At 48.8% G+C, this 14,659-nt stretch overlaps 6 protein-coding genes across 6 annotated transcripts; 3 read left to right on the top strand and 3 right to left on the bottom strand.

Annotated features, from left to right (window-relative positions):
• Positions 1-1,349: 1,349 nt before the first annotated feature.
• T310_6221 (uncharacterized protein) lies at positions 1,350-2,404 on the top strand (the record flags this gene model as incomplete). The annotated part of the gene is made up of 3 exons (XM_013470954.1): positions 1,350-1,631; positions 1,737-1,839; positions 1,947-2,404. The coding sequence occupies 3 exons, from the start codon at positions 1,350-1,352 to the stop codon at positions 2,402-2,404; spliced, it is 843 nt and encodes a 280-aa protein (XP_013326408.1).
• Positions 2,405-5,742: 3,338 nt separating this feature from the next.
• T310_6222 (uncharacterized protein) lies at positions 5,743-6,390 on the top strand (the record flags this gene model as incomplete). The annotated part of the gene is made up of 3 exons (XM_013470955.1): positions 5,743-5,884; positions 5,963-6,164; positions 6,240-6,390. 3 exons carry the CDS (start codon positions 5,743-5,745, stop codon positions 6,388-6,390), a joined length of 495 nt encoding a protein of 164 aa, XP_013326409.1.
• A 2,986-nt stretch (positions 6,391-9,376) lies between these two features.
• On the top strand, positions 9,377-10,328 carry T310_6223 (uncharacterized protein; the record flags this gene model as incomplete). Its single annotated transcript, XM_013470956.1, has 3 exons — positions 9,377-9,829; positions 9,961-10,119; positions 10,278-10,328. The coding sequence occupies 3 exons, from the start codon at positions 9,377-9,379 to the stop codon at positions 10,326-10,328; spliced, it is 663 nt and encodes a 220-aa protein (XP_013326410.1).
• Positions 10,329-10,488: 160 nt separating this feature from the next.
• On the bottom strand, positions 10,489-12,273 carry T310_6224 (Carotenoid cleavage dioxygenase; the record flags this gene model as incomplete). The annotated part of the gene is made up of 2 exons (XM_013470957.1): positions 10,489-12,135; positions 12,187-12,273. 2 exons carry the CDS (start codon positions 12,271-12,273, stop codon positions 10,489-10,491), a joined length of 1,734 nt encoding a protein of 577 aa, XP_013326411.1.
• A 728-nt stretch (positions 12,274-13,001) lies between these two features.
• T310_6225 (uncharacterized protein) lies at positions 13,002-13,682 on the bottom strand (the record flags this gene model as incomplete). The annotated part of the gene is made up of 4 exons (XM_013470958.1): positions 13,002-13,022; positions 13,189-13,242; positions 13,273-13,490; positions 13,676-13,682. 4 exons carry the CDS (start codon positions 13,680-13,682, stop codon positions 13,002-13,004), a joined length of 300 nt encoding a protein of 99 aa, XP_013326412.1.
• Positions 13,683-14,171: 489 nt separating this feature from the next.
• T310_6226 (uncharacterized protein) lies at positions 14,172-14,659 on the bottom strand (the record flags this gene model as incomplete). Its single annotated transcript, XM_013470959.1, has 1 exon — positions 14,172-14,659. A coding segment is annotated over one exon (488 nt), but the record flags the coding sequence as incomplete, so codon positions are not given.

A 14,659-nucleotide genomic window follows, 5' to 3' on the forward strand; every position in this document is an offset into this window, starting at 1 on the left:
CGATATCTTACTCTGTACTGTCGTATTCTGAAGCGCCGATCTTACACCTGTTGGAGAAGCTTGTTGCCTGCACGGTGGGGATTGCTCTACTAGGATTCCGTGTGGCCTTTCCCATTGCGCTTTGGCCTGCTCGACGCGGCCAACGATGTCATGGACTCATCATTCCTGGTACGTTAGGCACCGGACTCGGCCAATGGCTATTAAAGGTCGGCATCTTCTTTGAAAGGCAGTGATTTTACTCAGATCTGCAGGAATAGACTCAATAGAGGCCAGATCATAGTCCTGGGTACTCCCTCCCTGCTAGCATCGAAGAACTGATCGTGTACTATGCATTGTGATTAGATAGGCCTGCATGCGATTGCTGTGCCAACATTGACCCAGTTTGGGCTGTTCTGCAGCAGAACTGCCCACAGTGAAGGGCTCGCCCAGGAGATCCTCCTCCGAATGGCGTTGCCGAGCCTTGGATGCGGCAAGGGGTCCCGGAGGCAGCATGTCGACTCAGTGTGCCTTTTTGACGTCAGGGCTTATAGGTAGGTACGTAATAGGGGCCAAATTTAGCCAAAGAAAGAAGACTCCAGAGTCAGGCAGTCTTCTTTTATACTAAGGCCCTTGGCTAGCTCTTTCTCAGATTAGCTTCGATGCGCCCCACACCCCGCACTTGCCCTCGCCATGCTGGCTACGAGGATGGCCTGCAAGACGTGAATGCCATCTAAACCAGACAGTTGTGACTGCGTTGAAGAATTAAAATGTTCTATATCACTCTGTCATTGGTCTCATGTGCACAGTTCTGGATCCTGCTGAGTGAGATGGCGGCATATGATGCCTCTGGTTTACGGTTGACCATCGACTCAAGCACTAGCCCTAAACGCCTCTTATCTTTTCTGACGGGCACAATTACCTTGAAGAGAAAATACCGAGCATCATAGCAGATCCCCATCCAGGGACCTTCGCTTAGTTTCCTACCCATAAGAATAGAATATTAATAAAATAGGCTTTGTATTTTGCTGGCTAGAGATACTTGGATGTCGACTGCGCCACAACACGGAACTCAGCCACACCGATGCCCTGCCACGTGCCGGGCTGTCACGACACGCGTCGACTCGCGTTGCATTTCGTCCATGACACACTGCAGTCACTCCTCCTCGTCTGCCACTGCAAATGACAGCCCTGTTGCAACAAGTAGACGTGCATTGACTTCCGTTTCTTCCTGTCACTACGCATAAATTACGATTGGTCGTCAATAGACCCAGCCCTTACGCATAGACAACTGACGCTACACCCAAATACATCTGCCACTTTCTGGTGACTTCTCTTTTTACGATCCATGGCACACTTGTTCTTTCCACAGTATGGCTGTGAACAAGAAATCATCTGCCCGGAGAGGGTCTCAGGCCAAGAAGAGTACGAAAAGAAAAGCTACGAAATCTAAATCAGCAAAATCTAAATCAGCTTCGAGAGCCAAACGTGGCAGACAGGCTGTACGAAAGACGCCTGGCAAACGTATCCAAAGTTCGACTCCCAATGCTGGCAGTACCAGGCTCCCGCTGTCTGTACTGGAAAACCTTACCCCGGACGAAATGCGTCGTCTTTTTCGCCCCCGCCTCCCGGCTACGGATGATCCGTGGGAAGAGGTATGTTTTGCAAATTGGACCAGTATTCCTAGTTCTGTTTAGTAGTTCTGGTATCTCCAATTGACCACATACGAGTTTTGTCACTGAACATCTGTGTCGTTCTAGCCATGCCTTGAAGCGGACCCTATGCCGGAGGACTACGTCTTCGTTCCTAAAGGGGATGTATACATCACCAGATATTGCAAGAGTCACACCAAGGACAGAGGGAGTACGGTATACATAGTTTATGTTAGTCAAGCTTACTGTATTAACCAGCCCCCGTACATTCTGCCAGCTGACGTCAGAATACCCGCCAGGATGATAACAAACGACTAGTGGGCATTAGGATCCCTAAGGATGCGTACGACTATGTGATGGGAATGGCAAAGAGGACAGCCGAATATCGTGCAGAAGCTGTTCGACTCCGGGATGAAAGGGCGTTGAAGCGTGCACGGAAAGTGCTGCAGACACAATTTCCCGCAATGCCAGAAGCTTCTCTGGAAGCCGTCCTCCAGCATGCATTTTTGAAGGGATCCGGACGGGTTGGGCGGTCTACGACACAGACAGACGAGAACAAGGCAATACTGGCCGTGGAGGCGCATATCAGGCATACGCACACACCTTACGAAAGTCTGCTTGAGGCAGGACTCGACAGAAATGAAGCAAGAGACGCCGTGCGGGATACAGTCCAGGCAATCAAAGACCAGTGGGCTGGCAAGAGTGATTCTGCGACAACACAGGCTACTACCGTTTCAACAGCCAAAACTGGGAAGAAGACAAGGGCGAAGAAATGAAGCGGCATAACAGATATTTACAGCGCATGATTCAGCTCAGGAGGCATTTCTATTAGGGCCATCGCCATTTTCTGAGGCTGAACGACGCAGTCGGTGAGCTCTGAAGTCTTTGCATAAGATCTCCCACCAGCAATTCTGGGAGGGTATTTTTATCTGATTCGCCAAAGAGAAACCAATAGCCGTCCCTGCGTCCGAGTAGCGACATGTCATCACGTAAAAGAAACCATCTCACCCACTTTCAACTCCACGGGGGTGAGCTGCTACGTTGTTGCCGAATTTTGTCTGAGCTGAGAAATCCATCCCCCGCAATTCATGTCATAGTACGGCATCAGTGTTTCTGAGAGCTTTCCTTACCTATTAAGATACTTCTTCCAGTCGATGACCGTGCCAGATTCCGGCTATAAAGATCCAGCCTTTCTCGCGATCCACCGATTTCTCTGCGAGAAGAACCAATGACAGAGCTGATCTTATCTGTCTGCGGCGCAGATTTGTATAGCGTCAGTTGTGAACTTGAAATGCGTCCCGACAGCTAGTCTACATTCAACGGATCTGGCCATTCTCAGAACGAGACTAGTTTAAACTGGCTTCATATTCATGGAACCAGTATTGAAGCAGCAATTGCTGACATGTGCCCAAAACAGGCCAGAGGTAAGTTACTAATAGATCTATTCCATTATTACTACTATCAGCATCTGGTTACCACTATGAGCTACTAACACAATGAATGGTGCTAGGGCTCGGTAGATATCTGGAATCAATCCATTGACCTCTTCCAAATTGTGGAATGAACATCTTCAACATGTTCTTATCTTTTGTACCGTCCACATCAAAAGGGGTCTAATCCAGAAATTTCGTGGTGAAGACTGTCTGCCATTCATTAATGCAACAGTTGCTTACAGAAAGCTCTCTGGAGGCATGTGAGTGAATCTTCGATGCCCTTCTAAAACGTGGGGATAGTGAGGTCCAGAGATGGGCAAAACACAAAAAGATCCCATGGATTCTTTCTGGAATTAACCGGTGCTACACTAAAATGCCTCTATCGGCATTTGATTCCTATCAACACGATTCAATTAAGTATTGAGGCTATGCACCATCAGACGAATATTAGTGGTACTGGTCTACCACTATTTATTGACTGCTATCTCCATCTATCGACGATGAACAGGCAAGTGAACAACCAGTGTTTCATCAACCACCCTAAAGGCAGAGATCACGAAAAGGGTTTCTTTATCTGTCTGCGGGACAGACTTGCACGGAAGGCGCTTACGTGCAATAATCCTACGCAAGTAACTATCAACATGGATAGAACGCCTTGCGTTCTACCGAACAATAGGATATCTGCAGCCAAGATCCAAGCGGGCATGAGCAGATAGCTCAAGATACCTTCTAGAAACTATCAGGGAGCCAGACGCTGTCTGCTCCAGGCCCTCAGAGCTTGCAGTGCGCGGCGGCCAAAAAAAAAACCGTGCGACCTCGTAACTTGGTTTCTCTGCCAGAAAGACAGTTACCACTTTCTCCAGTCCGCTCCTGTGTTTGCCAGCACTGTGGCATCGGTAGAGAAGCTCCACGAGAAAGAGACCCGAGTTTGAAGTACTTGAGACCGGGAGATCATTTATTCGCGCCTATCTGTCGATTCGACACATTTGATACCTTTGTCGGTGATGCCGGGACCCAATGCTACCCAGCGCTAAGAGAATGCTTCTTCTGGCTGGCGATCCAAGTCTCAGACAACGAGGCATCACTTCAAGAGTACTTTTGCGCCCGCTTGGACAATGTGCAGCGTCTTTTCTTCCTTTGACGAGAAGGCGGGCTGTCGAGGCAGTTCTGGGATTGAAGGAAACAGTCGTCGTCTAGGTTCCTACACAGCTCGCTGACCGGAACAGTCTTTATCGTGACATACCTCAACAACCATCAATTTCCCCAGAGCGATTGCTCCCACCCAGTGTTTTCTTAGACAATGTTATTGAGAAGCGTCGCACTCAATTCCTGCGAGGTATGCTTGACAGGTTCCAAAACCACGAGCTGCTCACAGTTTCACCAGCACGCTCATCGACCTGTTTACTGGAAGCTCGATGAACGGGACCACAAACTTGCTTAAAAGTTGCGTGTCTTTTTCTTACCATTGCGGGCTCTCCCCATTCCAACCGCACTGACACTGAATTGCTCGAATGTGGAACTTTGAATCAAAATACGCGAGGAAAAATTCTCTAAAGTTCCACCTCTCATGCTTCTCACGAACACGTGGCTGTTGTTCTAGCACAGTAGAGAGCAGATACGCTAGAAAACCGCTTTGTTCGAGTGAGGTCATATGGTGACATGTCCTCAAGACTCTTCGGAGGCATCGAACACGAAGATGACGACCACATGAAGATGATATGATATTTCACGCCTGCGCATTATCTTACGTTGAGGAAATGATGGGACAGGCATGGAAATTCTCACATCGTCTGACGTGTTGGCCAAAGATAGCCTTGGAATCAGTATATACATACAAAGGCAACACCGACGGTATAGGACCACAACACAGACGGTTCCTAAAGGAACTATGGAACTGCAGTCCACTGGTCGCATTTTGGACCTGCCGAAGAAATAACATTTCATGGAAGAACGCCATGATCTTCTTAAGAAGGTCAGGGCAATGCTCAAATTGCAGTCACCACCGTCATGAATGCCATTGAACTGGGTCATCAGGAGTTCAAGCCAGACATGATCATTTTTGACGAAGCAAGCTTCTTCCGCGATCCCGAAATACAATATGCAATTACGACATTACGAACTGCTGACCGGATCCTCTTGGTCGGAAACCATAAGCAGCTATGGCCACCTGCCTTTACCAATAAAGGTTGGGGGATATGGGCAGAGTTGGCCTTTGAGCAGATCCTCAAATGAGGTTACCCCCAGATACTGCTCAACATTCAGTATCGAGCACATGAAGATCTCTATTCACCGACATCAGAGGTTTATTACCACAACATGATTCAAAATGATCTTCAATGGCCTGCGATGAACAGCCAGTTGTTCTTGTCTGGTGGGATCCGTCTAGGTTGCTGTTAGGAGGACGACATTTCCCAGGACAGTGGCACACTGCTCCCAGCAGACTTACGAAGCGAAGGGTCATTGCGATTCCCCTTGGCCATCAATCCAGAGAGAAGGATTGCTCAGCTAAAAGTCCTTTCAGAAGAGTGCTTCTCTATATAATGACAAACTTTCTTCCCTGCTCAGGGATCCAAATCTCGATGACGTCGCTCCCCAGGCCTGGCCTGGAGTATGTATTGTACTCCGTACAACTCGCAATTCTTCGTACTGCTGCGACTCCGATTTGGCAAACCATGACAACAATGCCATTGCACAGACCCCCTCATTCTCGCTGGATTGGAGGCCCTTCGCGCTGTCGTTCAGATTCTGAGCCAGGCATGGAAAGAAGATTCGGGGGTTCAGGAGTTCTGGGGTTTAGGAAACAGTTTTTAGGAGGGTCAGGAGGTTATTCAAGAGCTTTCTCAATGGTTTCTAAGCGCGAGGCGCTCGATCTGACGCTGACCCTGACTGACCCCCGATAAGTCGGCGTTCTCGCTCTCCTCCCCAGATCTGGTGGTGTCGGTCCGTTCCACTCACACAAGAAGAGGAAATTGATCAAATTGTCAATGGGCCCAGTTTTGAGGAGGAAATTGACTGTGTGGAACAAATTAACGACCTGCCGGCCAGCTTCTACGAGGCGGTCGGCAGAGCCGTCATCAATTGGGCCGTCGACAACGGTCGTCAGGTAAGTTCATCGTTCAATGGCGTAGGTCTGGCGGTGGCTAACGGCGATGGTGATAATAGTAACTTTTTGCAAAAGGTTGGGTGTTGGTTCCAGTCGTGGACGCGGGCGTGGTAGTGGTGCCCTTCGATGCCATCGTCAATGCCATCGTCAACAGCGAACAGGATCTCACTCTCGAGTCAGCCAGGCAGCTGGTGCGTTAATCGGGTACCTCATCCTCAAAGACTGAATTGAATAACTACCTTCTTATTGCTGTTTCGAACCGCCTTCGTATATTATATCACTTTTTTCCCTATTGGTTACTCCCCTTTTTTTTGCTTCTCTTATCAAGTCTACTTCGTGGCTTTTTGAATGGTTTCTTTCTTTTTTTCTCTTATCTTTTCTTTTCTTAAAACTTGACGGGTAACGCCCTTCACAATGCAACCCTCTGAGCCGATTCGATCCTACACATCTGCGCAGGAGATGCTAAAGAATTGAACCAGACGTTCAAGTTCTGTCCATTGCGCCTATGCTCTATACCATTTGGTTCGCTGGAAGGTTGTTCGTCACATTCGATGGTCCACTCCCGAGTATGCGCGAACTTTGAAGGACCTCTCTTTCGCGCATCTCGCAGACACCTTTTTGGTGCAGGACGATAGCGACCGCATAGAGCAGGGCTTCTAGCGATCAGGGGATTATGGTATTAACCCTGAATCCGAGAATCTTCGCTTGGAAGACCTCGCACAGTTTCGATGGGGTTACCCAGAGCATGTCCTTCTCAGCCGGATGGACGAGGATGACGCCTGGCTATTTACAAAGACGGGTTCCCATTTCCTTCGTCAGGTTGAAGACTTATACTACAATGTTAGAGTCAAGAGAGCCCGCGCTTCTGGAGGCAGGACTCGTACTCAGTTCCATTTGATAAGGTGCAGGCCACAGAGAAGAGAATGACAGTCTCAATGAACGGGCAGGACTATTGTAATTCGTTCCTTAGAAGTGCGTCATTTGGCCGCTCGCAATTCCTCTGGACGACGAAACCGTCTGAGGTCTCCGAAAATGTGATGGTCAGGACAATATTGAAAGGCCCACCATGAACAATGACACCCATGACTTTCTGGACCAAGGCGATTTCCCTATCTACCAGAAAACATATCTGCCATCGTGAAGGAGATAATCGCATGACGAATTATCCAAATTCGATACTTCTCAAGGAGTGATGCCCGATTTGGGTTATCTATGACGAACTATTCGCCCGGAAGAACGGAGCTTCAGAACACGACAGTCGCACACATCTTCCCTTAGATACATGGACAAGCAACCATGGATGCCATATTTGGGAAGACGAATCCTCCAGAGCTGCAACCAGGAAATCAGGAATGTACACAGCACAAGTCCCACGCCAGCACGCCGAAATGGACGAAGAGGAAGTTGAAGGGCAAAGGCCAGCAAGCTGTCCAGGTGCTTCATGCTTGAAACCTCCCTGAGCACCATCAAAAGACTTATCAAGAGGATCTTAGTCGGATCCTAACGGCTACGATACCTACACTTTTCAACATGGCATGGAACGATGGCATGGAATCATGGGCGCGTAAGGCTCCAGTTTTGCGTTTTGTTCTTAATTCTCTTTCTGTTTCATAATTGTATTGTTGCTAACTTTTGACCTCACAGAGCTGGAGAAGGGACCCCCGGCGTTAACGAGGCTAAGATATGGACCCATCTGTGCCATATCCTTCGACAGGCAACAGCATCATCGCCCAGATGTTCGCTGAAGAAAGTCCAGAAAAGTGGTCCGACCTCCAGGACAGACGTGTGGAGTTCCTAACTCCATTCCGGCCCCAGGCAAGATATGTGTACTTCCATTATTGTATCTAGGTACTTCAGTATATCTAGCAGAAGGGCCCAGATGATATAATTGTCATATTGACAGACAAAATGGGAAAGCCTTTTTAGGCAATACTAGGCTGCTATATAAACAAGAAAATGTTGAAGGCCTTTATGGAGGAGCTTAGATACAAGTATAAAGATTTGCTTAAAGGAGCTTTATATGATATTAGGGGGAATATAAATCTCTTTCTAGAGATAATATTAAGGTAGGCAACTGCAGAGAAAAAGGAGGATAAGGATAAGGACAAAGACAAGGATGAGAGTGACAAGGAGGATGAGAAGATGGAGGAGGACGAGTCTTTTTTTTATTATTATTATATCTTTATTATATCTTTCAGACCTATATTATATTAGTCTCTCATTTTATTGCTTATATTACACCTATATATTTAGATAGACATGCCCGGTTAGGCATTTTTACCTGTTATAGGGCATCATTCAAGACAGTATGAATTCGCTTATCTATCGACATGACAATCTGTGTTTCGAGCCAGCATGACCACCTGCCTCTTGATGGCATGGACAAAGATATCCCATGGATGAACAGAATCATGCATTGGGACTTCAGAGGAGGATGAACTGGTGACTGGGATTTAGTTATCAGACGGAAATTTCTATACAAGTCCCCTAAGCTCTTGCAAACTCGGCCAAAGAAGAAAAATTAGAATGCCATGACATTATGCTTCTTAGCGAATCTGTAACGTGTTGCATCCTCCAACAATACATGTATTTAAAAAAAGCTTAGAGAATCCTGAGACACTTGGTGAGGTACAGAAGACCTAGCATCTAAAAAGAAATGTTACATGCATTATTCTTATACTGTACCTCTCTCATCCTCGTCCTAGGGAAAGGATTTAATATATGCAGTAGACTGACTGAGCGATAGAATAAGGCTAGACAGAACTATCTCGGAAGGTTTTTTTTTTAAAAAAAAAAAAGTCCTTGAAGATATATATATTCATGCCACTGTTGATACATAAAGACAGCTGGTGTACCACATTCAATTGTGTCTTAATCCTGTCAGGATGAAATTCTCATCTCACAGACAGGGTTGTCGTCTACTGCACGCTTCAGTCAGAACTTAGGGCCCAGGGTTATCAGAATGCTGTCATTGTCGTTGTCGTTGTCGTCGTTGACATTTCTTTCACCAGATCACATGTATCACAAACGCACGATCTTTGTCGTGCATTTGTTTATTTATTTATGAAGCTGATTATCTTCATGTCTGACCCGTATCTCTTAACCTGATCCTCCACTCCACTCCACCCCTTCTTATCATACCATCCCTACGCAAATCTGTCAGAAATCTCGCTGTCATCCGCAAAATAAAAGCGCAAAAAGACGACGACGAGATGACGACCAACAATCCGGTCCTGGAAACAGACCTCGAGCTGGAACCAGCAAACCTCCGCGACGATGAAAATGTCTTCCCAACCCTGAGCACCCTGCCGAGTACGGACAACATCGACTTTGACTTCTACAACAGCGTCGACGGTACATTCTACGTTCCGACGCGCCACTGGTGTCTCCTGGCCGAGATCGTCAACGTCCATTTCTTCTTCCGGCTGCTGCTCGTCGTTCGCGACAAGGCTGGCCGTCACCTGCCCGTGTATTTCTACACGGAGGAGCGCGGCTGGGATTTTTTTGCTCACGTCACTTCGTCTGTCCTGTCTGCTTCTCAGCAGAACCATGACCACCTGTCGCTGCCGCAGCAGGGGTATACGATTGCCATTCTGTATGCGCATCGTCATCTGTTCATGGATCTGTCAGTTGGGGTGAAACAGTTGGAGTTGGATTCTATCAAGGTGAGCGAGACAAGATGAGACAATAAAATAACATGATTCGATCATATCTGTCATTCATTTCTTTCCCCGTGATGGTTCAATGTCATCGTGTCAGACAGGCTAAGAACAGCTCGTTTGTTGAAACTACCTAGATTATCCCCACGTCGCTGGACAACCTTCTCGAATTGAGCGACCAGGTCCGTACTTATTCCGCAAAGGCTAACGGCCAGAGGGCGTGTCACGGATGCGGTCAGCGGAAAGACTCGTTGCTGAAATGCAGCAAGTGTGGACTCTTCTGGTATTGCTCTAAGGTAAGTAACAACCAAAAGTGGAAATAGGATACAACATACGATATTCTTTACGGGGAAAAAAAAACAAGAAAGAAAGAAACTAACAGCGTCGTTTCTGTTTCTGTCCAGGAATGCCAACTCATTGGATGGAAAGACAAAGGCCACAAACACGGCTGCAGGATTCTCAGAGACGACGACGTGAAAGCGATGTTGACGCTTCAGTGGAATGATTTCCGGGGTTTTCTGACTTTTCCTCTCCAGCAGGCGCCATAGTCAAAATGGCTCATGAAATTACTAGATTATCAGGGTGATTATTGAACAAGTTGTATTGATAGTAATGATAGAAGTAGGATTAGCATTCTGAGAGGCGTGGATGCAATCAAATTGAGACTAAAAGTCGAGTCCCCTTCCCTCAGCTCCTCCAAAACCTTTGCCCGCTGCAGGAACATGTGTCCCGTGGAAAGCAAAGCCCACCGGTCCATCGAGCTCTGCCCGGCCGGTCTCCGTCATCGTTTTCGGATCAAGTGCCAAGAGGTATGATCGACCGGCAGGCCCATCCAGAACGACCGTAAGAAGAATCCCGTCGTCTTCGTCCAGATTATCAGCCGCCTCAGTTCCCCTCCGCGGCACAAAGATGGCTTCGCCGGCCGTCTGGCCATGTTCGCTCCACGTGAGCGTGGCCCCTGTCTCCGTGTCATACTTGACCAGACTGTCAAAGAAGGTCGACTTTCCAGTATTGACCACCCCGTAGACATAGCGATGGCGACGAAGCACGTACGCAGGATTGATCGTGGGTAGCTCCGGGCACTTGAGGGGCTCCGAAGTCAGCTCCAACACTGCCTGTTTCGCAGTTTTCACAGGGGTCAACGGAATCGACGAAAGACGGAAACGCTTTAGCACGGGGTTAACGCTAGCCTTGGCATACTCAGCAGTAGCTGGCGACGTCGATATCAAGTTTGGGAGGTAGAGCTTTTTCAAGGTGTCCAAATTCGGGTACGTCACCAGATCGGCCACGATGTCGACCGTCGAACCGTCGGCAGAAGCCTCCTCAAAAGCGTTGATCGTATGGAAGCAGTAAAAATGATCGCTTTCATAGATGGCGACGAGACCCTGTCCTCCCTCTTCTGGCGGACGTCGGTCCACCACATACCAGCGCGCGGGTCGAGACGGGTCATAATCTGCCAAGGCATCGACAATGTTCTTTTTCCAGAGTATACTGGCGCCGCTGGCGGTGAAGAACGAATTCCACACGCAGAGGACCACGTAGTGTTTGGACAAGAAGAACGAATGGAGGTAGGCTGCATCAGCGTGGAAAGAGGCCAGAATTGACGTTTTCCCTGTCGATGACACGCGGAAGATGCGATACGTCGGCTTCGGGCCTAAATCCAGATTGTAGTTGAACACGTCGCCCGTAATGGGATCAGACCTCGCATGGGCAGACGACAGAGGACCCTTGAGGTCTGGGTGAAGGGTCGTCTGAGACGCAAGGCCGACAGGCTCCAACGTTTCCGGATCCAACATCTGAAAGGCGTTGGCATCCGTTTTGTTGCACAACGTTTGGATTCCCGAGGCATGTCCATGGTGCTGCCTCTCTCCCGTGGCGGAAAGGCCTGGAAAGTTGGTAGACAGAGTGACTGACATGCTTCTCTCGTCTGGCTTGGAACAACCGAGTTGATTAGGCTGGAATATGGACATCACCTTCTTGAAAAAGGACGTGCACGGTTCGTATTTCCTCCCAAACGTCACTTGTCCCACGTCACCAGTCTTGCGGATCTTCTCAATCAGCCCATCGCAGGTACTGCGCGAGTTGTACAGAACCCGAACCGAATCGTGCTCGCTGTCGGGGGGCAGAATCTGGAAGCGATGGACGACGGCCAGCCCGTCAAACCAGTGGTGCACCTTGAAGGTCTTTCCAGAGTCTGTCTCGACTTCACTGGCACCAGTCCCCGTGCGGTAGAGAACGCCAGCAGCCCACGCTGGGATATTCCCTTTGACTTTGAGCTCCACCGGCGAGTGCTCCTGGTAGGTGGAGTTGAACTGGCATCATTAACGGTCTGCAGCATTTCACACAGTAGGGAGACCACTCACTCCTTGGAAATTGGGCCAGTCATTAAACGATTTGGGAAGCTCCTTGGGAGAGATTTGGGTAGATTCCATCCCCGTCACAGAGGTCATGGTCGACATATATCATACCAGCAGACGTTGAGCAAGTACCAGGACTGTTGAGAGCGGTGGGGGACGTTGCAAAAGAATCAGAGAAGATTGCTGCTAAACACCCTTTCAATCTAGCTATCTGCCATCGTCAGCAGCAGAGGTCTGTTATATGCCTGAACCCGGGAACCTCAATAGCATCACAAGTGACAACAGGTGGTACAGGGATACGGCCGTAATGTGGAGGATGTCGGGTCTCGGGCGAATAAGGACCAGCGATCAACTGCCATGATGGCTTTCCTTCATACGGGGAATCTTTGCGCCGCGAGACCAAACGGTGAAGTCAAGAATTCGCGAAGGGAGATGCTGTCGGCTATCTCGCGCTGTGGATGGACGGCGAGACGCACCTGCGTCACGGGAGGCCTTAGAGCCCGCCTCGTTCCTTCTTCACCGTCCTCTCGGATCGCCGTGTAAACGAGTCATCCATCAGCTTACCGGTAGCACAGCCTCCCACAGTCAGTCTTGGGGAGGATTTCCAGCGAGCCCATCACTGTTTGTTCCTCTCTGACGCCGCCACGTGCCCTCTCGGAATGGAAAACTCCATCTACGGCCGAAGCTACTACGGAAGATATTGCACAACTCTGCTGTATGCTGCACCTCGGAACAGACAAAAAATGACGCCTTTGTCTCTAATCTTATTTCTAAGGCATACAATCTGATTCGCAAGTTCCACTCTGCATCAGCTGTTTCAGTCACACGATGATCTCGGCCTCCTATTTCCTCATTGTATGTGTTTCCTCCCAATATCCACGGTTCAGCAGATTTCATTGATTGACCGTTTCTGTTTCGTAAATACTGTTATATGGTCGCTAGGATTGAGCAGCCTCCCATTAGTAAATGGTCGTGAATCTCCTCATGTCTTGACTATGAACAACTTACTTGGACTCGGTAGCACGATGTGACCTGTACCATGTAACGACAAGATGAAAGTGCCTATTTGCGTCGTGGTATCTTCATACACACATGCAGTGGGTTCGGATAACTGTTGAACGGAATGGCGGTCTTCCTCGCCAGGCGGTTGGGCCATCTCGAGGGTGGAAATCTCAGTGCGTCGCGGCTGCGAATGACGGCCTGGGTCTTATGCGGATGCATACCGTGCGCAAGACACCAGGCACAGTCGACAATCATTTCAGCGCATTCAGACAGCATCTTGTATTCAACCGGGGTCAGCTCCCTTGCGCCTTGAAATGCTTCAGATGGTGGTCAATGATGAACATGGACTCGCTGAGGTCGCTGGCAATCATTTCGATGTTGCCGTGTTGATACGCAAGTTCAAGAAAGAAGGACTGGCACTTAAGGAGCATTTCGATTGCCAGGCTGAAGGCCTTCTCAGAGGTGTGGCTGGCCAGCGCGGCCTTTGGCCTACCCACCATGTTGAAATACAGGATTCCCGGATAATTGATCAGACGATAGAGGAAAAAGAAAGGTTGGATGCGAGAAACGCTAACAAATTTGTTTTCGGGGTAGGCAAGGAAGCGGTCAAGGGTGCTCAAGCTGGCAGAAACAGAGCTGTCATCTTATATATGTAGTTGTTTGGGAACGCGACCTCAAGTGAAGGACGCGTCCAGGTTGGTGACTTTTCCGGCAGTCTCCGTCCTTTTCATTCACGGCCTTCTCCTCAAGTCCGGAAAGTCCCGTCTGGTTGTCACTGGCAATACATCCTGATTGAGACTACAGAGCTTCTCTAAGCAAAAGGCTTTATCACAAGCAGTACTCTTATGTTAACTACAAAAGAAGCTGAGCAAATTCACCGCCCTCCTTCGATATGGCCAAAGCAGAGACATCAACGGCTGGAAAGATCTGAAATTCACAGTTTGGTTTTGATTGTCCATCCGGGAAATATATACCAATATCCGCCCCGACTACTCATCTTCGAGATCCACCTTGATCTTGAGAATCATGATCCCAAGATCCAACACGTAGAGGTCGTCGCGGATAATGCTGAGGACATTCAGATCAGAGCTGTCCCAGTCCCAGTCCCAATCTTCTCGCGTCAACAGGTCATCGACAAGCGTGAGAGCGGCAATCAGTCGCATTTCTGGCCAGAATTCTCCCACCATCTGTCTGAAGAACTCGTAAGGGCACAGCTCGAACGCCAGACTCATGAATGGATGATCGATGATCTCGACAGTCATATGAGCGATATGTTGTTCACGACCAGGCTGGATCGGGTCGCGGTAGAATGGGCGCCCAAAGACGATGTCATAGGCGTCGTCGATGATGCGCCATACATCTTCGAGCATCTCATACACAGTCTCGAAGGGACAGAGAACCCTTCCCCGGAAAGCACTGAGCCGTCGGAGACGTGCACTGTTTGGGGGAGCAGCCATTGCGTCCTCTGTTGCGGTGG

This window comes from Rasamsonia emersonii, assembly GCF_000968595.1.
Source record: "Rasamsonia emersonii CBS 393.64 chromosome Unknown ctg1118621760375, whole genome shotgun sequence".
Classification (NCBI taxonomy): domain Eukaryota; kingdom Fungi; phylum Ascomycota; class Eurotiomycetes; order Eurotiales; family Trichocomaceae; genus Rasamsonia; species Rasamsonia emersonii.